This window comes from Callorhinus ursinus, unplaced genomic scaffold (genome assembly GCF_003265705.2).
Source record: "Callorhinus ursinus isolate GAN/ISIS: 27379988/994484 unplaced genomic scaffold, GSC_fseal_2.0 scaffold13, whole genome shotgun sequence".
Taxonomy (NCBI): domain Eukaryota; kingdom Metazoa; phylum Chordata; class Mammalia; order Carnivora; family Otariidae; genus Callorhinus; species Callorhinus ursinus.
Window position 1 is genome coordinate 17,758,963 of NW_027397075.1, and position 23,993 is coordinate 17,782,955.

Below are 23,993 nucleotides of genomic sequence, written 5' to 3' on the forward strand. Positions count from 1 at the left end.
CCTTGAAAAGGCCACTACGTATTAGTGGGACATGCATTACTGTCTGCAATTAAAAAAGCTAACTTTGTGGTGGTTGTAATTACATTATAAAAATGTCCACATGCATAAATCTAAAAAAGGTTGAAAACCTACAGTAAGTCTACAATATATTGTTTTACATTTGACCACTGGTGTGTATTATGTAGGAGTCAGAGATTTGGTAAAGCATTTTAACAATTTAGGAAGGCATCTAAATCTTTAAATTCTGGACGATTTTTATGTTTTAATCTACAAAATTGCATGAAGGCTAACTCGAGAGACTTCCTATCATTCTAAAATTCCTCAAGCCAGACAAATCATTTTTAAGACACTTTCTTATAAATATCACCCTTGGAAAGCACATACAATTCCATTTGTTGCACATTTTAGGATCTTAACCTACACAGGGCTGATCTCCATTCCTCACGGAATATCAAATGTGATAGGAAGACAAACCTGAGAGAAACATTTACAATACAATAGTGTAACTTGCTCAATTCTTTGTCAGCACTCTCTGAAAACAAACTTCTTAAGCCTTTCTCCTCTTTATTTTAGCAATGGATTGTGAAAAACGTGCGATTTTGTCTTGACATGAAAATATTTCAATGCACGGCGATCTTGCCTGATGGGTTTAGTATTTTCTGCATAACTATTGAACAGGAATTCGCATCCAGCTCTTCCATCCTATTGAAAAGGTCAGAAAAAAGCAGCAAACTGGGAGGGAAATAGCTTATCGCCAGAGTAACAGCGTCTGAAGGCTCGCGAGGATGTTGGTTTTCCTCCTTCCGACTGTTTGTCTCCACTGTCTTCATCACAGCTCACAAATGTAGGGGTTTGTTGTTGTTAACAGCTGTTGTTCGCAGGGGTCTTTCTCTTTTCCCCAGACTAAAGTCTTATTCCTCCTCGACTCGTCTCTCTACGCAGAATTGGACTTGCTCAGTTCTTGCCTGATTGCTGGGCACGAAAAGGAAACGTATTTCAAGTCAATACAACGATGAGGTAAAATCAATGAGTGATTCACTCCTAAGAAATCTCAGTGGCTGTCTTCAAACTCCCAGTAATAAAGAGACAAACGGACCCTGAATCTTACACTGTGCAGACCTGTGCTTTCTTGACACAAAGACGATACTGATTTATGTATGTGCAGGCGCACATTCACACACACACTTTCTCATTCGTGCTCTCCCTTTCGTGTGCAAAATGACAACACGGACTCTGTGGGCTCAGAGTCCACAGAGAAGGCAGCGAGGTGGGACACGAGGCCAGAGACGGGCCCATCCGCCGGGACTTCCATCTGACGCTACTCAACCCCTGACACAAAGGGACGTCGTTCGTTCCTATTTTCACAAATAACTTCCACCGTAAGAAGGAGAGGGCTCCTCCCTGACATCCTAAGCCAAGTGAAGGGCAGGATACTATGTAAAAGTAATTGTTTTATGCCCTCAAGTAATAAACTGGTTCTTTCTTTATGTGCATTTCCTTAAAAAGGGGTATTCTCAAACATTACAGGAATAGCAAATCTGTTCATATACTCACCATCAATGAGCTCTTCTTTTAGCTTTGTTAGTTCTTTTCTCATTTCATCTAAAATGTCCTAAAATATTAGAGAAACACATCAGGAATACAGAAAAAAAAATTGCCACTACTATATACATTCTTGGTCATATAGAATTTTAAGAATATACAAAGTTTGATGAATGGTCTGTGTTGCCGGAGTCCCTCCCAGACAAGGCTGTCTTAGAGCAGACTGGGCAATGATTCTATTTTAACAGTCTTCCAGCCTTTGCTTATTGTAGACGAGCAAAACATGAAACATTAGAATGCTCTGCCATCCAGTGAAAGGTAGGATTCAGGTAATTTCTAGAACAGGAATAGCTCTGCTTTCAACCTCGTCTTCTTGGAGCAGTCTGAAAGATGGCCCGTAATGAAATTTCAAGGAACAGGAGAAGTAAACTAGACGAGCAGATCCTGGCCAATCTGTGATCTGGTTTGAAGTATGGGATTCCTTAGGAATAACACCACAGCTGCCAAACCGTGCTTCTAGGAGTCCGAGACTCCCCTGGAGCGGCCTCACGGGCTGCCCTAACGGGTAGGACGAGGCTGGCTGGGCCCCTGCTGGACCTACACGGTCCGATCCGATGTGGCAGACACAGCCGACCACAGCCACCAAGCACCCGAGACGCAGCCAGTGTGAAATGAGATGTGTTGCTGGGGGGGGTAAAACACACACCAGATTTCAAAGACTTAGCGTGAAGAAAATAACGTGTAATAATGAGTAATTTTAAAACAGTGATTACTATTGAAATATTATTTTAGTTATATTAAGTTAAATAAAATATATTAAAATGAATTTCACCTATTTCTCTTCATTTAATATGGCTACTAGAAATGTTACAGCACTTATGTGATCCCTATTTGTATTCTGATTTAATAGTTCTAGATTCTCCTTCCTCCATGAAAACCACTCCACCTTCAAATATTTTGCAAAATCTGTTTTTGTAAGTTCATTTTGAAATAATGACATTTGAAATAAGGACAACCACCCTAACCCGAACCAAACTTAAAAAAAAATCACTAAGAACAGGGGCTCCTGGATGGCTCAGTCAGTTGAGTGTCTGACTCTTGATTTTGGCTTGGGTCATGCTCAGGTCACACTCAGCCTTGTGAGATCGAGCCCTGCGTCCAGCTCCGGGCTGGGAATGGAGCCTGCTTGGGACTCTCTGTCTCCCTCTCCCTCTGCCCCTCCCCACCCCAAATTACCAAGAACAATGTCACATGCCAGCTAAAAGGGCTTTGACAAGGTGATGTAATTTGAAGAATAACACCTCCCCTTTGGATGGATTACTTTCCAATATGTGACTTTCTTTATTACTGCACACCTCAGGTAAAATTAAATCGCTCTATTTAAGATTCATTTTCTTAAAAAGCTTTTCATGTTTAAAATAAGGTTGAAACTATCAATTAGTATAACTCCTCCACTTTACCAATGACGAAACAAGCACAGAAATTATTAGTACAAACTATCAGATATCCTTATTCAAATTATTAAAAGCAGCCCTAACAGGAAACCTTTCCTCTCTTCTCCACTACTTCAGATAGCCAAGAATTTACCACGTTTTCAAGTGTGTGCAAGCGTCCACTTTAAAGTGTTTTTCAAGAAAAGAAAGCCATGTTTAATATACAGGAAAATTAGGGCTTGATTATCAATGACCTCAAGCTTCCTTTCCAAACTATATAACTCAATTTAACTTTTCAAATAGCTTTGCAGTATAAAAATTGGATTTATCTGAAATTATTGTTAGTATTTCTCCCTTTAATTCATATTTGACTTTAATTTTGAACTCCTATGACTGTAACATGCTTGGTCCCTTTTTGAGCCCCCAGACATCTGGTAGCATTTAAACAAAGGAGTGACAGCACAGGGAACACAGGCTTTGAGGAAAGACCTCAGGGCTCTGATCCTGACTCAGCTACTGACCGAGCTGCGGGACTGAGCCATGGAATGAACGCCGCAGAACCTGGGTATAAGCACTGCCTGACCGGCCCTCCACGAGGGCGAGAAGGCAGCACTGTGCTAGGAGCCCAGCCAGCACCTGGCCCGCGTGCCCGCCGGCGGGTCAGCACGAGGCTGCGACGGGAGTGGTGTGGGTTACTGTTCTCAGAGGCCCCCAGGGCGCGGGGCCAGAAGCCCCAGGCCATCCTGCTCGCTGCAACAAACCTGGGTTCAGGTCCGCGAAACTGACCACTGTCTTACTAATGAGGTGTGTACACTGGGCCCTCCCTTTGAGTTTTTAACACTACCAATTTTGTTTTTAATTATTTTACCTCTTCTGGGAATAAAATATTTTAAAGCCCCACACATCTTCTCAGCTATCACTCCTTCCCTTTTTGTGTTTGAGTACCTACGTGTGTAATGCAGAGGTATCCAAAATATGGACAAGATCCTTTCCTTTTTCACCATTCAGGATTCAATACTCTCATTTTTGATTCCTTAATGACTACGGGGCCCTCCCCAACACTACAGATTTATATACTTCTGTAATATTTTCTTATTAGAAAATAGAAGTGGGTTCAAAGGTAAGATACTTATTTTTAAGGCTTGTGATCTGTTTTCTCAACTGCTTCTAGGAAATGAAAGTATATGAGAGTGCCCACTTCCCTCACGTTCTTGCCAAAACCAGATTCGCTGGGTCCATTTTTGCCAACGGTAAGCGGAAAGTGCAACCCCATTTTCCTTCTACAATTATACACCACGCACTGACATTTAAAGTTTGTATTATACCGTTAAGTCACCTGCCCCCACTCTCCACCACCGCTGGAACTTTACGTGAACACACTGACCCAAAAAATGAAGATTTGAAAAAAACAATACAGTAGTCATATCACTGTTTCATTTGCATAAAGACCTAAACTCTATATTCTTTTCCAGTACATTCACCACCCGTCAAATGCCAGCACACCAGACATTTTCCCAGAGACGCCAGCGCATGTGGAGGGAAAGCGCCTACCTGCTTCAGCCTGTCGTAGTCTAGCCCCTCCGTCTGGACGCCGTTGGCACTGGGCTGTGATGAAGGTGCAGATTTTGGTCTGTACAAATGGAATTTCCAGGACAGGTAAACAACACTTGGGATGTTTAAGAGTTTATAAAAAATTGCAAATTTACCAACCCGACACCAGGTTTCAGTACTTAAAACACAGATGTTAAAAAAAGTTAATTGTCAAAGTTGCAGGACTGATTAGAACAGAAAACAAAGTATTTTTCACTTTGCTCAATGTTTCCAGTTACTTGTAAACAAATCAGACAACGGTTGACGGGATGAAGACGCTTCTTCAGTAAAGGGCAGAGGAGCGCATTCTCTGCGCAGGAGGCGGGAAACGGGATCGTGTGCAGCACGCTGACGGAGACAAGACACGCCAGACCAGCTGCAACACTGAGGCCTGAGGAGTGCAATCTCGTTCTTCTGAAAGTGTGCAGAGCCTACTAAACATCTGGCAGACCAACCACTGAGATGCATCAGTTTACAAATTCAATGCCTTGGTTTATGGGATAAAACCATTTGAGTAATAAGCATGATTCATTCTATGTGTTTCATGCCATTTCAAGCATCCAAATAAATAAGAATGCTGGGGAAATAATTAAAAGTATATTCATATCTACTTGGCTATGTGGCTGTTTCCAGACTAGTTTTTATGGAGATGCCATCTGAATGATGTGTTTACAACTACTTTTGTTTAAAAAAAAAAAAAAAAAAATAGGGCTCCTGGGTGGCTCAGTCAGTTAGGCGTCTGACTCTCGGTTTCAGCTTGGGGTTGTGATCTCAGAGTCGCGGGACTGAGCCCCATGTGGGGTTCCACACTCAGTGGGGAGTCTGCTTGGGATTCTCTCTCTCCCTTTCCTTCTGCCCCTCCCCCACATGCACGTGCTCTAATAAATAAATCTTTAAAAAAAAAAAAAGGAGGGGCGCCTGGGTGGCTCAGTCGTTAAGCATCTGCCTTCAGCTCAGGTCATGATCCCGGGGTCCTGGGATCAAGCCCCACATTGGGCTCCCTGCTCAGTGGGAGGCCTGCTTCTCCCTCTCCACTCCCTCTGCTTGTGTTCCCTCTCTGTCTCTGTGTCAAATAAATAAAATCTTTAAAAAAAAAAAAAAGGAAATGCCACACAGCAGTTTGCCAATTATTACTACACATTCAGAAGTTTAGCTTCTATTAAAAATTCTACACGAAGAATAAGTGTTAGAAATTAGGTGTATTTTAAGCAAAAGTTTCAATATCAAATAAACCAATCATGGCTCCTCTCCAATTCCGGCAAGTAGAGGAAATCCCAGGGGAAAATCTAGAGTCTTAACTGGGCACTCCTCTATGTTCTGGTTCAGTATGGTAAGTGGCTACACTTTGAGGACCACAACTTGGTGCAGATGAAAACTATCAGCTGAGTCACATGTCTTCAGGTCTGCAGAGGACCAACATCACAAATCTGAACCAAAACTCGGTACGCACAGTAACTTTTCCAAGTTATGATTTCATAACTCTTACAAGGCATATTATACTCCAAACCCACAGGCATTGTTTGTGAAAATGAAATACTGAGCTAATCTGCTTTCATATCAAACATATGGCTGCTTAACAAGTTGTCATGTAAAGCAAGTCAACCAGTTTTATTTTATGAGATCTCTGCTGCCCTGCTTGGATGAACCAGGGAAAACAACTTTCAGAAAACTTCACTCAGTAAGCCCTGAGCTAGGCACGGGGGCGGGTGGGTGGTGGGGGAGACTTACTTACAGGACATATCTCCTTTCCTCTAGAGAGGATACACCTTCTCCCTTTGCTGAGGGACCAGCTGCATCCCCCAGTCACGGAGGAGGTACTGAGAGCCACGGCAGACAAGGCAGGTGTCCTGGGCACAGGCCGATCTGGGGAACACCCCTGACGGTCCACACGCTGTGTTTTATTTACCCACGCTCTCTGTTCCTGCTCGCCAGACTGACACTCCTAATTACTCTGCTTTTCTTTCATTTTTCACATTTAAGTGGTACAACCAGTGAATGCTTTTCTCCCAGGTTATAAAATGAACATCCCCAACATTCACACGAGCAACTGTAGTCCGCTAATTAACTGGCAGTATGTTATGAATATATCCATACTTATTAAACAATACAACACATTATTGTTACATAATAAACGATAGAGGAAACATGCAATTAAGAAATTTTAATTCATGCTAACATGCAATCCACCACCACCACCACCACCACCACCATGATAATTAACTAAAGGGGGGAACTTTTCATACTGAAGGAAAGAAGTAATCACCACTTTTTTAAAAAAGGTTTATCAACATTATTCTATCACGGGGCCCTACGTGGGAAAGCAGCAAGAGAACTGAGAAGATTAACAACAGAAAATCTCATTAAATGCTATTTTCCTATGTACTAGCAAACTTTCCAAGTAAGTCTTTTGGTGATGATTAAACCACCTGGAAAAAAGCAGGAAAAATGATTTCATGCGTGTAATATAAACATTTAATGCAGATTTAACTGGCTGACAAACTTATCAAATATTTTAATCATCAATGGCATGAAAGTAATTTGGCCAAATACAGTCTGCACAACCCCTGACTCACAGACACCCATCCATATACTATTTAAGTCATGCTCCCAGAAGACTTGGTGTGTATATTTAAAAATAGGTGCATATGATAACATGGGCAAACCTCGGTGACTTGTAATCTATGAGTTTTCACCATAATCAGTAACAAAGTATGAGGCCTTCCCAGAGATTTCTGTGTTACCTCTCAACAGCTGCCTATCAAATAACTACCACAATAAAGTCCCTGTTCCTCCAAATCAGTTCTAAATATAAGCTTAAACACTTGAGAACTTTTAAAAAATTGTCAATTTCTTTAATTAAGAAGGAAATACATGGTTCTTAATTTTCTTAATTAAAAAATGGTATTAACAGGACTCATCCTGGAAAACCACGTGCCCAGGACAGGAGACGTCAGATTGGTATAAAGGCACACAATCTGCTGCAACGGACGGACGAGACACGGATGTTCGTCCAGGAATCCACTTTTCACAAGTGTGGCTGTAATGTAGTCCTGTGTTCCACTAACACACAGTACAAATCTTCTCTACCTTTTAAAGGCTTTGTCTCAAGCTTCTAAGGAGAAAAGCCTTCAGAAGAAAATGCAAAAGCTGCCAAGTGGCTGAAGACACAAGGGGCCTCAGACCCCACTCTGGCCTTGCTGGTGTGTCCACCACTCACAGGTACCCTGATCCGACTAGAAAATGAAGGCAAGGGAATGAACCCTACTAACTTTTCTACTTAAAATCTCTTAGTGTTTTTTCAAAATTGCTCTAAATAAAGCTAATATGAAAGATTCGATCTTCCTCAAGTATCTCCCCTTGTGGTGATTACCAATCCAGGTAGAAAAAGCTCAGCCCTATCCTCAACATGTTATTTCGAAGTCTCAAACCACAAAGTCACATCAGGATGATACCTGTGTAATGAATCATAGGACCTGTTGTCAAAAACAATCTGATTTTTCCTTGGAGAATCCCGTCTATGAAGGGGAAAAACCATTTAAAGGGAAATACAATAGAGCTTTTAAAAAATAATTCGCACTATGTTCCTGTTTTATAGATTTGTAGTCACAGCAAAACAATGAAAGGAGTCCATTAACCTTAAAACAATAGTTTTTTTCCCCAATACAAAAGAAGATACTTGGACACTAATTCTGGTTATGTAAGATACTCATTTGACAATTACAGAGAACAGAAAGGAAATCGTGGCACAATGACCACTTTTAGAGATTGCAGACATATAGTAAAAGCTGCTACACAAAGTATCAATAAGTATCAAAAATCACTGTAGTTTGAAGTACGCAAAATTAACTCTTCTCAGAAAGAAAGCATGGAAACTCTTTTTCTACCTTGAATATCAGATCTGTGCGCTCTTACTGAAAACCATATGAGAACTCACAAATTTTCCAATGGGACATTCCAATCATAGTTTCAGGTAATTTTAATGACAACATTTTTGCTTTTACCCTACTATCTGGCATCTTCGCTTAATAAATAGAGCATAATGCAGTACACCTTGTGTTGTGTGTATGACAGGGTACTGATCCATCCTATCACTAACATAACCTCGACATGGACATTCCTAAGAGAAAGGGGTACTTTCACCACCACAAAAGGATGAGGTGCGCTTCAATAAAAACAAAACATCAAGTGGCCGTATTAATACACTGGCTCTTAGCAGGAACAGGGGAGAAAACTTGGGACGAAAAGCCATCCAGTTTAGTCCTTCCAACATACTTTTAAAATCTTTCATGGCTTAAAACTGCTTGGGGTGAAACTTTAAGACATGTATCACTGGCTGGATCACATCTATCGAAAGGTATATGAGGGGCGCCTGGGTGGCTCAGGCGTTAAGCGTCTGCCTTCAGCTAAGGACACGATCCCAGAGTCCTGGGATCGAACCCCCGCATCGGGCTCCCCGCTCAGCGGGAAGCCTGCTTCTCCCTCTCCCGCTCCCCCTGCTTGTGTTCCCTCTCTCGCTGTGTCTCTCTCTGTCAAATAAATAAATAAAATCTTTAAAAAAAAAAAAAAAAGGGAATATGAGTGGTCAGGAAACGACGGCGTTTCCAAATTTCCATTTCAGGAAAGGAGAAGAAAACCACCCACCAGAGCAGAACACCATAACGATACACTGCTAGATAATAAGAACCAATATTTGGTTAATCTACAGAAAAGTCTTTTTTAAATGGTGACTTTCAGAACACTTATTAAACTTCCTTTAGAAGTGTGAAAAATCTTTCAAAGAATATTTTTTAAATGAATCCCAAACACACCAAGGAACTTTTATTCCATTTGGAGAACCTATTTCATGTCCCTCCATGGACTTAGGGTTCACTTCAGGCTCACTATGGAACCCGTATCAGTAAGGTAGGGATCAAGAGTAGACACAAAGAGAAAAATTCTTCCCGTCCCATTTATGTCTTCAAAAGACACATGGGACATCACTGTTCTGTTCTCTGATATGTCCTTAATAAATCAGGCTTCAAAATGTGCTCGTGGAGAAAATCTATAAAAACTACCAGAGACGCATTGGAAGGTCACATCAATCAGGTATCTGATAAACACAAATGTGCAATTTTTCTACTCTATTGAGAAAACATGTCCACCAAAAGCAATTCCTGCATTTTCTCCTAAAATCAAACACATTTATCTTATAGTCACTGAGAAACTAAAAGCTTCTATACAGTCAAAAAGGCATTGAAGAACTTAAATAACTGTGTCATCACCGAATCTTTCCTACCAGAACAAAGAACCACATAAAAACAAATCTAAATTTAGATTTAGGCTAACACTGAACAGATCTGTGGCAATGTGAGGTCTGTCCTTGTATTTTTCTATTAGAGTCAAGTTTGCTTTTGAAGAGGTAAAAATAGAGCAAACAACTCAGAAAGAAAAGGCCAAAAACTTTTTAGTCTCTAAACACACACTTTTTTTCTGGAAAAAAATATAAGTCCTTTAAACTGTCTCATAAATCCAGAAAAAGTTTCATCTATGTACAAGACCTGAGATACAAATTTAGTATGACAATAAAATATGCCTAAGAAACGCTGAATTTGCTAAGACCATGCCTCATGGCCACTGGTAGAAATTCACTAGTCTTGTTTCTGGGCACTCTCTTTTCTAAGTTGATTATAACTACAAGTTTCAACTGAGACAGAAGTCAATCTTTCTACTTCACAAATTCAAAACTTCAGGTTTTATTTTGCGCTCTCTTAAAACACTGCAGGCATTTCTCTCCAGCTGCTTTTCAATTTAAAATATAAAAGTTTCTTTTAAAAACGACATTTACAAAATGAAGGATGTCATTGACACTACTGGGGAAATGTGAATATGTTACATAATACCATTGTTCAACGTTAAATTTCTTGAGAGCGACAATGGTACTGGGGTTACACAGGAGGATATCCCAGTTCTTAAGGAAAATGCTGAAGGATTTGCAAACTGCTCTCCAACTCTCCAGAGGAACCTGTGTGGAAGGGAGGCGGGCAGAACTGGTATCTGGGGAATCTGGGTTCCTCCACCATGCTCTCAACTTTTCTGTAGTTCTGAATTTTTCAAAATAAAGAAATTGGGAGGAATAAAAGCTATCTTAAAATTTCAGACAACCTGACTCACAGTAAGCATCCAATCACTAGGAAAAATACGATGGTGCTCAGTGGTCTCCAGCAGAAGGATATTTCATCTGCTCCTTTGTACTATTTCAAATCTACCACTGGAGTTTGGAGAGATTAATTTCTTTTTAGATACATATGTAGCATAAAAGTCAGAAAACAAACATACCTGGAGATAACAGGTGACTTGCTGCCATTCATTGTATTTGTTCTTTCCCAAGGTTTCCTGGTTGGTTCTTTAAAAATAAGGAACATAAGTTACAAAGTATCCTATGTGCTCCCAGAGTTACTTATTGTAAAACAAATAACGAAATACTAACTAACATTATACATGTTTATGTAAGTAATACAAATGAAAAATTTTTAATTACAATTCTGAACTTTAAAATCTGTAAGGATTCTAATTTGTACAACTTCAGACTTTAAAATGAGAAGACGTTAGTAAGCAAGTGTGACAAGCCCCCTGGGAAAGCCACAGGCCGCGAAGTCTCTGACACCGGAAGCCCACACACCAGGAGATGTACGGCCTCTCTAGCAAAGCAGGGCTCCCTATTAGAGATGGAGTTCTCAGCTTGGGGTCTGCATAAGCTTCAGGGAGCACATGAAATTATGAGCAAATCTGTATAAAAATACGGTCATCCCCGGGGTGAGGGGGCGGATTCATAGTTCTTTTCAACTTGTAAACGGTTCTGTGACCCTAACTTACAGTGGAGTTCTACAGTATCAGCATATATATTAATTTTGGCTTCTGGAAGAAAATAAAGCTGTTACAGTAAGTAGTTCATAAACCAGAGAATTTTTAATGAAAGTAACATCAACAAACTGATCTGAGTCCTGTTTAGAGGAAAAACAATTCACAAAGTCACAATATTAACCACAATACAGCCATCAAAATATTGAATAATCACCATTCAATAATGAGAATGTGAGACTTTTTTTTCTTTTTTGGCAAATGGGTTACAATCACCAAAACAGAAGTTTTTTTTAGAATTTCTAAACAGTGGAATTCTAGAGGTCGCTGGTAGTCTCCAACTCAAAATGGGTAGGAATTAACATGGACATTTCTCTATAAACACTTCTCATGGGCCATTCTAGGTATTAATTCATCGAAATTACCAAATTTATTATTCACGTCACGTCATTTCAAAATGGATAAAAAGCTGAACAGGTAGACCAGCTCTTCACTTTAGTCAACACACAAAATGGCACCTCACATCCTCGTCACAGACGCCATGGTCAGGTGCCTCCAGGGAGAGGCACTTTGTCCATATTCTACGGAATATACTCGCAACCTAGAGTCCTCAGTATCAGAAACCTCGCTGAGTTCAACACCACTTCCCCAAAGCTGTAACGAGGCTTCTTTGCTCCTTACAAATGAGAAGCTTTATTTCCCTGATTATCAGTATTACCCCAGGGCATGGCTAAAAGGATAGCGCTCTCCATTTGAGAATGCTTTGACATGGACGTCGGTGCTAACTACCTGCTCACCTAAACCTCACCTTTAAGAATCCCGGACTAAAAGGACTTCCCTTTCATCTGATGATGTATGTCTCCGTGCTCTAGTGAAGAATCTCAAATCATCAACAGCAGTACACATGGAATGTGTAAAAATTATGATTTTCAAAGAAAGAATCATCAGGAAAAAACCTTTGGGTTTTAATGGATCGCTCCATCTCACAAAGGCAGAGGAAAAGCAAGTCACTGCTTTCAAGTGTGAACGAAAACTTTAACGCTTTCATCACCAGGCAGGCACCTGGTCCCAACATGGGTAAATGGGGCATTTTTTAATTGAGGAGTATTAATATCTCGAGAAGGTTCATAAAGGTTAAAATAGACCTCCTGAACTTACCGGGTGTACTTGTCAATGAGGCCTTAGAAATTACGGGCTCCGAATCTTCCTAAATAGACAGAAACACTTATTAATCACATGGCACCCGCCAGAAACCTGGAGCACAGACTCAGGGGCTCACATGCTTCCATGTCCAACACTCCTGCTGCGCTTCCCACTGTGTCCTTCAACAGCCTCCTCTCCGTTCCACTGCAGCCCAGACCTGCCTCCTCTGTCCCCCACAGGCTCCCATCCTCCTGACCACACCAGCCACCGCTACTGAGCCGGACGTTAGCAACAGGCGGGAGGAAGGGTGCCGAAGCCCAAATGCAGTGGGGAAGCAACGGCGGGCACACAGCTAATAACCATGAGGCTCCTAGGGGATTAGTCTAATTCGTTCCTTCTCAACGCAAGGAAACGGAGACCCTAAGAGATTCAGGATATCGAGTGAAGGTACGGCATGTGCTCCACAACTGAGCTCAGTGCCTTCGCCGCGGGTGCCCATGCCCCGCCAGTCGCACACAGAAGGCTATGAAAATGTGATACATCACGCTCGAAACAAGCCATTTCTAATACGTGAAGAGCTGAAATAAGGAATTCTAAGTTCCACCTAATCTCGGATATCGCTTCCTGAATGAGCTACGCCTGGCTTTCCTGTTTCCAGTTGCAGCAGACTCTCTTTATGAACTTACGTTTTTGTCCTCTTTTTGTTCTGTTTCTATTGTTGATCCCTTTTCAGCAATTCTTCTCCTAGAAAGAAGGTAAATCAGATTTTTTAAAAATTCATCTCTTAGTATAAAAACTACTCTGAAAGGGAAGAACTGCATCTAGTTAAATTGCACTTGAATAAAATGAACCCAATCCTCTCAATTCCGAACGTGTTCAACATAGTTTCTCACTCACCTCCTGGCCAGCAGGGCACTCATTTCTTCCATTAGCCCACTGCCTCCTAAAGGAAGGGGTCCATTCCCACGACCCGTGTCTGACTTCGATGAGGCCGGGTTCACACCAATGGTAGTCCCTCCACTTGGTAAAGGGGCATCCTCCGTCTTAATGAGAATATAGACAGATAGTAAACTCCTGTGTTTAGGACATTAATTTCAACAAAAACATCCAAATATTATTTTTTAAATCTTTTTAAGAACCAATGGCGTGACTGGCACTAACTTTATATTAATCATTGGAAATTCCATCCAAGTTTACATCAACAATAATGGAATACAACATTACCACATGCCTCCGCCCTGTTCCATACACTGAGAAGAACATGTCACTCTGGTGGCAAAAAAATGCATAATCTGCAAAAACATGCATAATCCAAAACTAATCTTGAGAAAACTATCGGGGAAACCATACTGAAGGGCAAGCTCGCCAAAGTCAACCTCACGTATGAAACAGTGAGGAACTGTCCCAGTTTTATGGCAAACTCGGGATGTCACAGCTAAACGTACTGAGTGATCTTGGGCTAGAAAGCTGCCGTAAAGGACAGTGTTGGACAATACGTGACATCTGAATACATTTGTAGATTAGAAGAGTCCATCAATTAAACTTGCCAGTCCTGATCATTCTCCAGTGGGCATGTAGGTGAGCGTCCCTGTTCCTACAGACCACACGCCCCAGTGTTCAGGGAGACGGGAGACGCGGTATGTCTGACTCACTCTCAATTCAGACAAAAAGGGAGAGTGTGTGTGTCCCGCAGAAGGAAATACATGCACACAGAGAAGAATTGAGCAAATACGGTAAAATGTGAAGTGGTGAGTCTGCGTGCTGGGTTCAGAGAAGCTATATTCTCTCTTGAGTATAAATTGTCTCGAATTTTTTAATCAGTGAGGTAACACAGGGTTCATGAAATGAGAAGACAGTAAATCCGCTATCCCAGCTACTGAGGGAGAATAGGCACAAGCAGAAAAGCACAGAGACGTGGAGGTGCATTTACCCGGGACACTTTCCTCAGTTTCGCTCCAGCGATGGCAGCCGCAAGTCCAGTCAAAGGGCGATTGTCTTCAGACGCGGATCCGGCAAAAAATCCAGATGCAGGGAGCGGCGGAGCAGGAGGCGGAGGGGGAGGGGGGGGCGCTTGATTAGGAAGAGGGGGCGGAGGGGGCGGGGGCGGAGGCCCTGAGGCGGGGAGCGGAGGGGGGGGCGGAGGCCCCGGGTGGGGGGGCAGCGCTGCTGGAGCCGGGGGGGGGAGCGGAGGGGGGGGGCGGAGGGGCAGGTGGTCCCAAGACAACGCCTGAGAGAAAGAGATGTTAAATAAGACGGTCAACAACAGAGCCGCGGGCGCGATCTTGTGGAAAGGGATGCAGGATGCCATGCTAAATTAAGTGGCCTCAGACATTTACTACCTATTAATGAGTTCCATTTAGCATAACGTTTAAAGTCTAGATTGGTGTTCAAAAGATACTAAAATGCAAAGCAAAGTATCTAACATCTTACTTCAGTGTTAGAGCTTTATTAACAGAACTGTGAGACAGTCACCTAGCTACATCTTTGGGGCTTCATGGGGCCGTTTAAGTGCTTATAAAGTCTGTGATGGAGGCGGCGCCCCTGAAGAAGCAAGCCCGTGTGTATGACCGCAGTTAGAGCTGTTGGAAGTAACAGACCCCCAAGAGTCTGTGTGAACCTGTAAAGGTTGAGACCCTTAAGCCTACCATAGTGAAGACCGGTATTTAGGCGCTGACAGATGGCCGCAGTGGCTGGACTGAGAACAGGAGGGAGGGGCGGGTCCCCAGGTCAGCATCTTCAAAAATGTTCTACCTTTAACCCCAATGTGTACAGAATCACTGAAGTAAAGGAATCTACTAGAACAAAGCACAACCTGAAAGTAACTACCAGAAATAACTAAACGATACAGAACTTGAAGTTCCTTTTAGTCTAGAAGACAGGGGTAAGAGAGAAATGTCTCCAAATCCTGTAAAATCACAAAGAGAGTGAACGAGAACTTACTCAGTATCAGAAGACCGACCTAGTAGGCACTCTCCCTCCTTGAAGTCTTTTAAAGGGGTATTTTAGGACAAATAAGATGTTATTTGCACACTGAGGGGCAATTTTTTGAAACTGAAACACCAGCAGCTCTTAGAGGAACACAGAGCAACGGACTGCCTCCCTCCCTCTGGCTGTGGGCTTGTAAGGGTACAGCAGGTGGGTCACGGAACGTTGTCAGGCTCACTGTGCCCCCTTGTCCGGCATTACCATCACGTGACACGAGTCTGCACGTACTAGAATTCTGACTCTGTTTAAGCAAAATCGATGCATCAACGGGAAAAACATAGACACAGCAATAACAGGTCTTATTACTTATCCTAAGAACAAAGATTTTTTTTTTAAAGAAGGGTACTTAATTAAATCCAGGCTATGACACCGTTTCTTTCTACATTCAAATTAGTTGTCATATTCCTTCCTGTGATTCTTGCTAAATCCTATCTTTGAAAAAAAGTGTTGCCAAGTGTCTTCTTAGTCACTTATGGAACCAGGTCCTTCTCTACTTAGAAATAATTCAAACTTAGACGATTACATCCTCCCTCCCGTTACCATGACGGCCGGTTGGGGCGAGGGGAGGCAGTGGGGGGGGTAACTGTGGAGGGGGCTTGTTCTCTTCCAACTGCCCCTTCAGGCCACTACTTCTTGTACTCCTGGAGCACGGAATCCCCTGGGGCGTACATCAGGCCTGCAACGCTCCCCACCCCTCGTGCAAAGTAGGGCTGCTCCTCAGGATTTGGGGTGTACCTAGTCCAATGTGGGAAGCCCAATACAGGAGAGGCCAATATGTAACAGGGCCCAAGAATCAGAACGGTTCAGGAGGAGACTCGAGGATGACACATCTCATGACTTCAGTTGGGCACCAAATAGCATCTCTCAATTTCCCACAAAGTAAAGGAAGACAAGTTAGGCAGGCCATGTATTTATCGTGTAGAGAAATGTGTCAAGTAACGTTTTCCTAGTGGAGATTTACAGGGAATGTGTTGCGGAGGCCCTCAAATGCCGAACACCCCTCCGGCTACGATACTGTGGAAGACACGAAAATCCAAAGCAGTGCGGACACTCCCCACCTTGATCCTCCGACCGTACTTAATCCAGCAGAAAGAGCCTCACTCATCTTGGACTTGTTTAAGTTACACAGGGTTGGGCACAGTGACACAGGGCTGTTCACCTACCAGAACCACCCTCCCCGTGCCTCTAGGCAGTGACCACCGCGGATACACCACGTTTCCAGGGTGCGCTGTCAGTAGCAACAACGGAATCCTTACCCTGTTGGGCTGGAGTCTCGGCCGGCTGAGAGGCTGCCTGCAAGCCTGGCTCAGAAGCAGAGGAGTCCCCCAGCACAGAGTTTAGAGGAGTCTCCGCAGAGGCAGGGGCAGCTGCAGAGGGAGAAGGGAGAACACTAGGCTTGGATGAGGGAGTTGAGGCAAGAGGGGTGCTTGGAGGAGGAGAGGCTTGCGATCCACAGTGTGAGCGCGGTGCGAGGGAAGGCAGCGGAGGTGGAGGCGGCGGCGCTGCTGGCCCTGAGGTAGGCGGTGGGGACACCGGACACGGGACAGAGTCAAGCGGCCCATTGGGTGCTGCTGGTGACGGAGGCATTGGGGGCACAGGAGAAGAGACACAAACAGGAAGGACAGGCCTCGGACCGGTCGCTTTGCCTGGGGGGCTGCTAATCATTACTGGAGGAGACGGAGGGAGGGGCGCGACAGTGGAAGTAGACCAGGCACAGGGCTTCGTAGCCGGAGGCTGAGAAGAGGGTGTGTTCGCAGGAGAAGGAGGCCGAGAGGTTTTGTTCAGAGGACGAGGAACTGTAGCGTAATGGGGAAGAACGGGGTGGAAGGCTGAACCTACAGATGCAGCAAAACGTGTCGCTGAGTGTCGAAGTGGTGGTGTAGGGGGTGTGGAAGGAGGTGGCAAAGCGGTCACTACAGCAGAGTCAGGAGTGGCCTCCGACACTGGAGCGGAGATGACTTTAGCATAGGATGGAGGAGGTGCCGAAGGAGGCTGGCAACTGGCATACTCAGGAAGTGGCGCGCTATACGGGGAGCTGTCGGAGGATGGAGCTGCACAGAAGGTGGGGAGCAGCAAGGACAGGGTAAAAAAGGAGAGAGAAAAAGGGAGCTAGTAAAGCGACAAAACCAGCATTCAGACAAAATGTACACATGCAGACCACAGCTCGTACCCACGAACTAAGCACATGTGCAAGAACTGACCTCACCCGACAACGTGGGAACTTGTTCGTGCATTTTGAGACCCAGAGGAGGAAGAACTCAGTTTTCTTTTTAGCTGATAAGCACACGGATAAATTAAATGGCTTAGCTTATCCTTTGCACGAACAAGACTGTATCTTGAGTCTCATTATTTAGCCCACTAAAAGGACATTAAAATTACATGAATAGGACCACAAACAGAAGCCTACGTCTGCTGGTCTTTTAGGAACAACAAATAGCGAAACTGGTAAAAAGTTTTATAAAGGGCTAGGAACCCCCTATTCGATACTTATTTGTGGATAAGTGTTGTTCTGCTGGCCATCACCCCAGAAAATAATTAGGCAGTTAAAAACAAATTATTGCAAACAACGAACCAATCGACCACACCGAGAACCATACTGAGACCTTTGATACAGGCCATATGGAATAGAAAAATTTCTTAAATCCTATTCCAATCAATGTCAATTTTAACGTATGTCTCAAACTTTCAGTTTTCTCTTAACCCTTATGTCTTTCAATAAATTCCACCAGACTTGGAGATTTTCATTAAAAGTTTGCAATACTGGGACATCCATAAAATACTAGTCAGTTGTAGAGAGGGTATTTTCCTCCTCGGACAACTCTAGAGTGCCGTCAAGCACACTTCTTGAATCCTATAGGACTCAGGACAGTTTAAGCAGCCTCCGAAGGATCATATATTCCTAGTTCACCCGATATAAAACATTTCCCATAAAAAGACACTTGCACTTTACAGCCAATTTAGAGCGAGTCAGAAGAATTAGAAAGCCGGACCACACAGAGCTTTCCTAAGTCTCCAAGCAGTAAGTGCCACACAGAGAGGACTAAGAACTGGCAAAGTAGCAAGTGCTGCCCGTTTGCCCTGTCCGCCCGTCCTGCCTGCCTGCCCCCCCCCCCCCCCCCCCCCCCCCGCCCCCCGCCCCCGCGGCAGAACGAGGCGCGCACTTCTTACCAGCCGACAGCCTGCGCTCCCGCTCGCGCTCCCACTCCAGCTGCTCCTGCCGCTCCCGCTGCTCCCGCTGCTCCCGCTGCTCCCGCTGCTCCTGCCGCTCGCGGTCAAGTCGCTCCAGCCGCTCGCGGTCAAGCCGCTCCCGGTCAAGCCGCTCCAGCCGCTCGCGCTCCAGCCGGTCCTGCCGCTCGCGCTCCCGCTGCTCCCGTTCGCGCTCCCGCTGCTCCCGCTCGCGCTCCAGCTGCTCCTGCTCCAGGCGCTCCCGCTCCACGCGCTCCCGCTCCACGCGCTCCACGCGCTCCCGCTCCACACGCTCCAGGCGCTCCCGCTCCACGCGCTCCCCGCGCTCCCCGCGCTCCAGCTCCTTCTGTCGCTGCTGCTCTTGCAGCTGCCTGAAATTTAAATACTGAAAAAATCAGAACTGTGCAACAAGGGCCACTCACCCAGTCCCTGAGATGAACCTATGCGCGCCTCGGTCGTGAAGCAGACACAAAGCGGCCGGATCCTGCAACCCACATCTGCCAGTGAAGAAACGGGACACACATGACGGCGACGTAGCCAGACCATCTGCACAGGACACTGGCGTCTCGCTCCACTCTGCACTGTTCATGGGGAAAGTGCTACAATAAATGAAGGCCACGTCCTTGTGTCAGATGCTCCTCTGAGGAAACACCATGGCTGGCCACAGCCGAAGCTCGACAGCAGTGGGCATCATTTCCTTTCGAGTCCTGTCCCTACTGCAGCTGAAGGATCACTACCGGCAGGCCGGCTAGGGGAAAAGCTACCGCATCTTGAGATTCTGGATACATGGCTCCAAACTGTGCTCAGGCACGGGGGCTGGGCTCCCCAGCAGCCCAACAGATGGGAATTCCCTTTCTCCTCTCCAACACCGAACGCGATCACCGTTTCCAATGGCGGCAGCGGAGAGCCTGCTCCCAGACAGACGACCTGCGTCCTGCCCTCTCGGAGCGCACCGTGAGACACGGCCGCACGTGCTCTCCCACTGGCTTGCTCAGGACAGAATCATATTCCCTACTCACTTGAAGAGCTCCTTTCTCTATCAAAGGTAATAACCCTTTGTCACAAACGCTGGTCATAACGTACTTTTAACTTTTAGTATGGCTTTTTAGGTGCCTTTGATTTTTAAAGTTTCATTTAAAAACCGTAATGTGTTAACTTTGTTAAAGTTGTGATCTGGCTTGTAACTTTTACATAGAAAGTCTAGTGCTGGTATTCCTCTACGTGACCTGCCTTTGCGATCTTTCTTGGCCCCTTCTCACAACAAGGTTATATGATTACATGTTTTTTACAACAAAATCCTTAGTTCATATGAAATTCATCTTGGGTTTGGGATGTGTGGTACTGAGTGAGCTATGTCACAGCACCATTTAGAGTCGCTCATGGCCCTGATTTAGGATGTCACCTTTATGTTGGTTAACAGTTACTGAAATTCCAGAATGTTTCGGTTGCTGGATCTGTTTAGTACAGCACCAGTACCTTGATACTGTGACATCTGAAATAAATATCTAGTAGGGTGCAACTATCCTCATCACTCTTCTTTTTGACTTTTTCTAGATGGTTCTCAGATACTTAGCTTCTTCTGGGTAATTTTCAGGATCACTTTGTTAAATTTACCCCTTCTGCCAAGACCTATCCTTCTCAATCCTATTTAACACTTTATTAAATTTGAAGATCAATGAGAAAAACACTGTCTTTTAATCTCCTTGTCTAAGAATGTATGGAATGTCTCAGTATTTATGCAATTAAATTAAAAATCTTTCACTCTAGGACTTCAAACGCCGTGATTATATTCAAACCTAAAGAGGCCCAATGTATATGGCTCTGAAACATACAGTCTGCTTTTAACTTCCATACATGTACATAACAGAGCAAGCAAATGTCTCCAAGTACCCACTCGGACCTAAACGACAGTCTTGCTCTAAAAGTTAACTCTCCCCAAAATAAAAAACCGCCCCATGTTACACATAACATATTTCATAGCATTGTGGGTAAGATTAAATGAAGCAATGCCTTAAAAATCTCTTTAAAAAGTCCCTGGGGCATAAGAACACTCAATTAATGTGAGCTACAGTCAGGAATTTCATATAAGGACTTTTCTTGGACTGGCTAATAAACCGCTGGGTCCCCGGAGAGGCAGACCTAAGTGACAGAGCATGGATGGCCAGGCTTTGTCCCTCCCAGCACCACCAAGAAGCCACTAAGATTTCTCCAGAAATCTCTCCCTTTCATGTTTCCTAAACAGACTATAAGAAGGAAAAAGCCCACTTGACAAGTGAGCCAATCCCCCTTGTCTCAGAAAAGCAGGAAGGCTCTCTCCAGGCCTATCCCCGTCCTTAATGGTACCTGCATGGGGGGCGGGGGGGCAGCGTGCCTAGAGCAGTACTCAGTGCGAGCAGTTGCTGGGTCACACACCGGCTACAGAGTTTTAGGGCAACGCTGCCAGACAAAGCACCAGCTACCACAGCTTCTGAGGGGTAACAATATTGCTTCAGGAGTGAAGGCAAAAATCTGGGGTATTCACAAGGATGTTCTCAATAATAAATCAGAGAAGAGTTGGTTCTTTTTGTAATGACCTCTAATAAATGAACTCGGCTGGGACTTATATTTAAAACACACCGTGTGTGTCAAAAAATGCGAGCCTACTCTATAATGTGATACTCGAAACAATCTACGTGGTCCAAAAGGGAAAGATACACCAGAACTATTCTAATTAGAATACACCTCTGTCCAGAAGCTAAGGGAAACTGTTTAGCTTCGGAGTACGACAGCTCACCAAGAAACCTAGGATGAAAAGATACAAGTTCCTAGGCCCTTTTCCGTTTCCATGCCACCTCTTTTGTTTTATTCTTATCAACATAATACAGGTACATAAAGCTTATTAACAAAAACCAACAATTAAATTGCTCTAACCTTCCCACCCCTGTTTCCAATTACTGTCAACTCTTCGGACATTTCTTTTAACTTCAGATACTGCCTACAAGTAACTCCTATGGCTCCCTCACCACACCCAAGCCTCTCCCAGCACAACCACAGGAGAATACACATTCCTGGTGTAATCAATATTCAGAGTCTACATCATTAATACAGCTACACCATACAGTATCCTAAGACTACACTGCATTTCTCTTCTTTTCTTTATTTAAGTAATCTCCACACCCAACGTGGGGCTTGAGCTCATGACCCCAAGGATCAAGAGTCACACGCTCTTCCAATTGAACCAGCCAGGTGTCCCACACTGCATTTCATATTGACATTCTTTGGTTTGATTTGTTTTGTTGTTGTTTTTTAAATATTTTATTTATTTATTTGACAGAGAGAGACACAGTGAGAGAGGGAGAAGCAGGCCTCCCGCGGAGCAGGGAGCTTGATGCGGAGCTCAATCCCAGGACCCTGGGATCATGACCTGGGCCGAAGGCAGATGCCCAACAACTGAGCCACCCAGGGGCCCCTTTGTTGTTGTTTTTACCTCCCAGCTCATGGCCACTCCTTCAAGTAACACAATGCTTTTATCACAAAAAGTAAGCTTAAGCCATAGGCAGAAAGCCAGGTCTCTAAGAATTATTGCATAACGACATTTACAGCCAGGGAGTCCTGACTTAGGAATATTATTCCACATGTCAGAACATAATATTTATTCGAGGGTTTTCAGTCTTTAAAGATCAAGAACATCTCCTGATGTAGGAGAGGAGTATGAGGCCAGAGAGATTCTCCAAGTTCACGGACAGTGAGTGGAGCAGGCAGTTCATACAGCTGCATGAGATTCTGCTATTTTCTTAATTTGAAGGGGAAAAAAGGAGGTGATAAGAGTCCCTGGCTAATCTTTAGCCTGCTCACTGAAAAGATGCACATCTAAATATATTTCCCAAAGTAGTGTGTCAAAAAGAAAATCACAGGCTTACAGATCTTTAGTAGCATGAATAATTGCCACCTAAATTGGACAATATATAAACCTGACATTTATGTTTTGACCTCTAAAGCAAGACATCTGTATTATCTTTTTAGGGGACAGTTTCCAAGTTTATAAACCCTACTTTTCTTAGAAATATCACTGCCGACTCACAGACAGGAAACGCACATGACTCTTCTTCCCAGAGCTTTGTCTACAACTGTTCTTACTCACCGTTAGAAACATCTGAAGACTTTTTCAAAATACAAGGGCTTGAATTCTGAACTACGCAAAAATTCTGCCAGACTAACTTTTAAGCTAGGATATGTGTTTTACATTAACCTGAAAGTCTGAGAAAATATACATGTTTTCAAAGACAATTATAGTGCAAATGACCAATATTATAGCCACCAAGAGCATTTAAAGAACATTAGAAATAGTTCCTCCCACCACCAAAATACCTATTTCCTCGAAAGAGCTATCCCCAAATGCAGAGATGCCCAAAGCACTAGCCAAAGGTAATAGCTTTTTCTTAAATACATTCGGACATAGATTTAGTTTATGTAGATGCAAAGACTTCTTGTTTTTAAAGCAAGCAAAATATAATTAAAGTTTAAAAATACATTTCATTCAGTTTTACCTATGCGGGAGAGTGTTAGGTAGGTCAAGAATGATTTAAATTTTGACTCAATGAAGTAGAGGAGAGCAGACTTGGAAAACGATCTGAGTTGATAACATTTAGTAACACTACAATGTTCCTGACATTTGTCAGGAAAAAAAAAATTACATGAATAGTTCTGATCACATCATGTGGGTATCTCACTTCTCTATTAGCAAACAAACAAAAGGAGACAAAACGAAACAAGACAATCAAGATGTAACCTTACAGGGCCTGTACTTACAGGAGGAGGCGGTCGACTCTTGGTCCATCCTGCCTGTGAAGACCAAGTGGAGGGCTATAAACCCTCATTGCTGCCCTGCTGCTTGGGTGCTGGGATGACCAGTCCCCTTTTATAACTTTCAAGTAGTGGTGCTGATCTGCTAACTATTTATAGACATTAAGTAAATTGAGCTCTATGCTGAGACTAAACACAGGACTGACTCATGTTTCTTAAATATGTTTTTCATCACTGTCAGAGAAGCCAAATATTAATAATATGAGTGGACACCAAAAACTGATATTAACAAATGAAACAAAAATGAGTAGAAAACCAAGCTATACCACCATCATGTGACGAAAGGAAAGGTACAGGACAGATTAACATCCAAAGGAAACATTCATTTCTTCAACTCGAACTCACCCTCATTAAAGTAAAATAATGAAAGGTATAAAATACACACACAGTAGGACAACAAAGCTTGTAACAAAACAGGAATCCCTTCCCCGGGAA

At 43.6% G+C, this 23,993-nt stretch overlaps 1 protein-coding gene across 1 annotated transcript in view; it reads right to left on the reverse strand.

Annotated features, from left to right (window-relative positions):
• Positions 1–544: 544 nt before the first annotated feature.
• ENAH (ENAH actin regulator) overlaps positions 545–23,993 on the reverse strand; it is a 142,073-nt gene continuing 118,624 nt past the window's right edge. The window contains 12 exon segments of the mRNA XM_073899856.1: positions 545–972; positions 1,555–1,612; positions 4,527–4,605; positions 8,018–8,080; positions 10,881–10,947; positions 12,561–12,609; positions 13,232–13,289; positions 13,443–13,588; positions 14,476–14,742; positions 14,744–14,772; positions 16,787–16,897; positions 18,699–19,087. Coding sequence (XP_073755957.1) covers positions 935–972; positions 1,555–1,612; positions 4,527–4,605; positions 8,018–8,080; positions 10,881–10,947; positions 12,561–12,609; positions 13,232–13,289; positions 13,443–13,588; positions 14,476–14,742; positions 14,744–14,772; positions 16,787–16,897; positions 18,699–19,087 — 1,354 coding nt within the window. The 3' untranslated portion in view covers positions 545–934.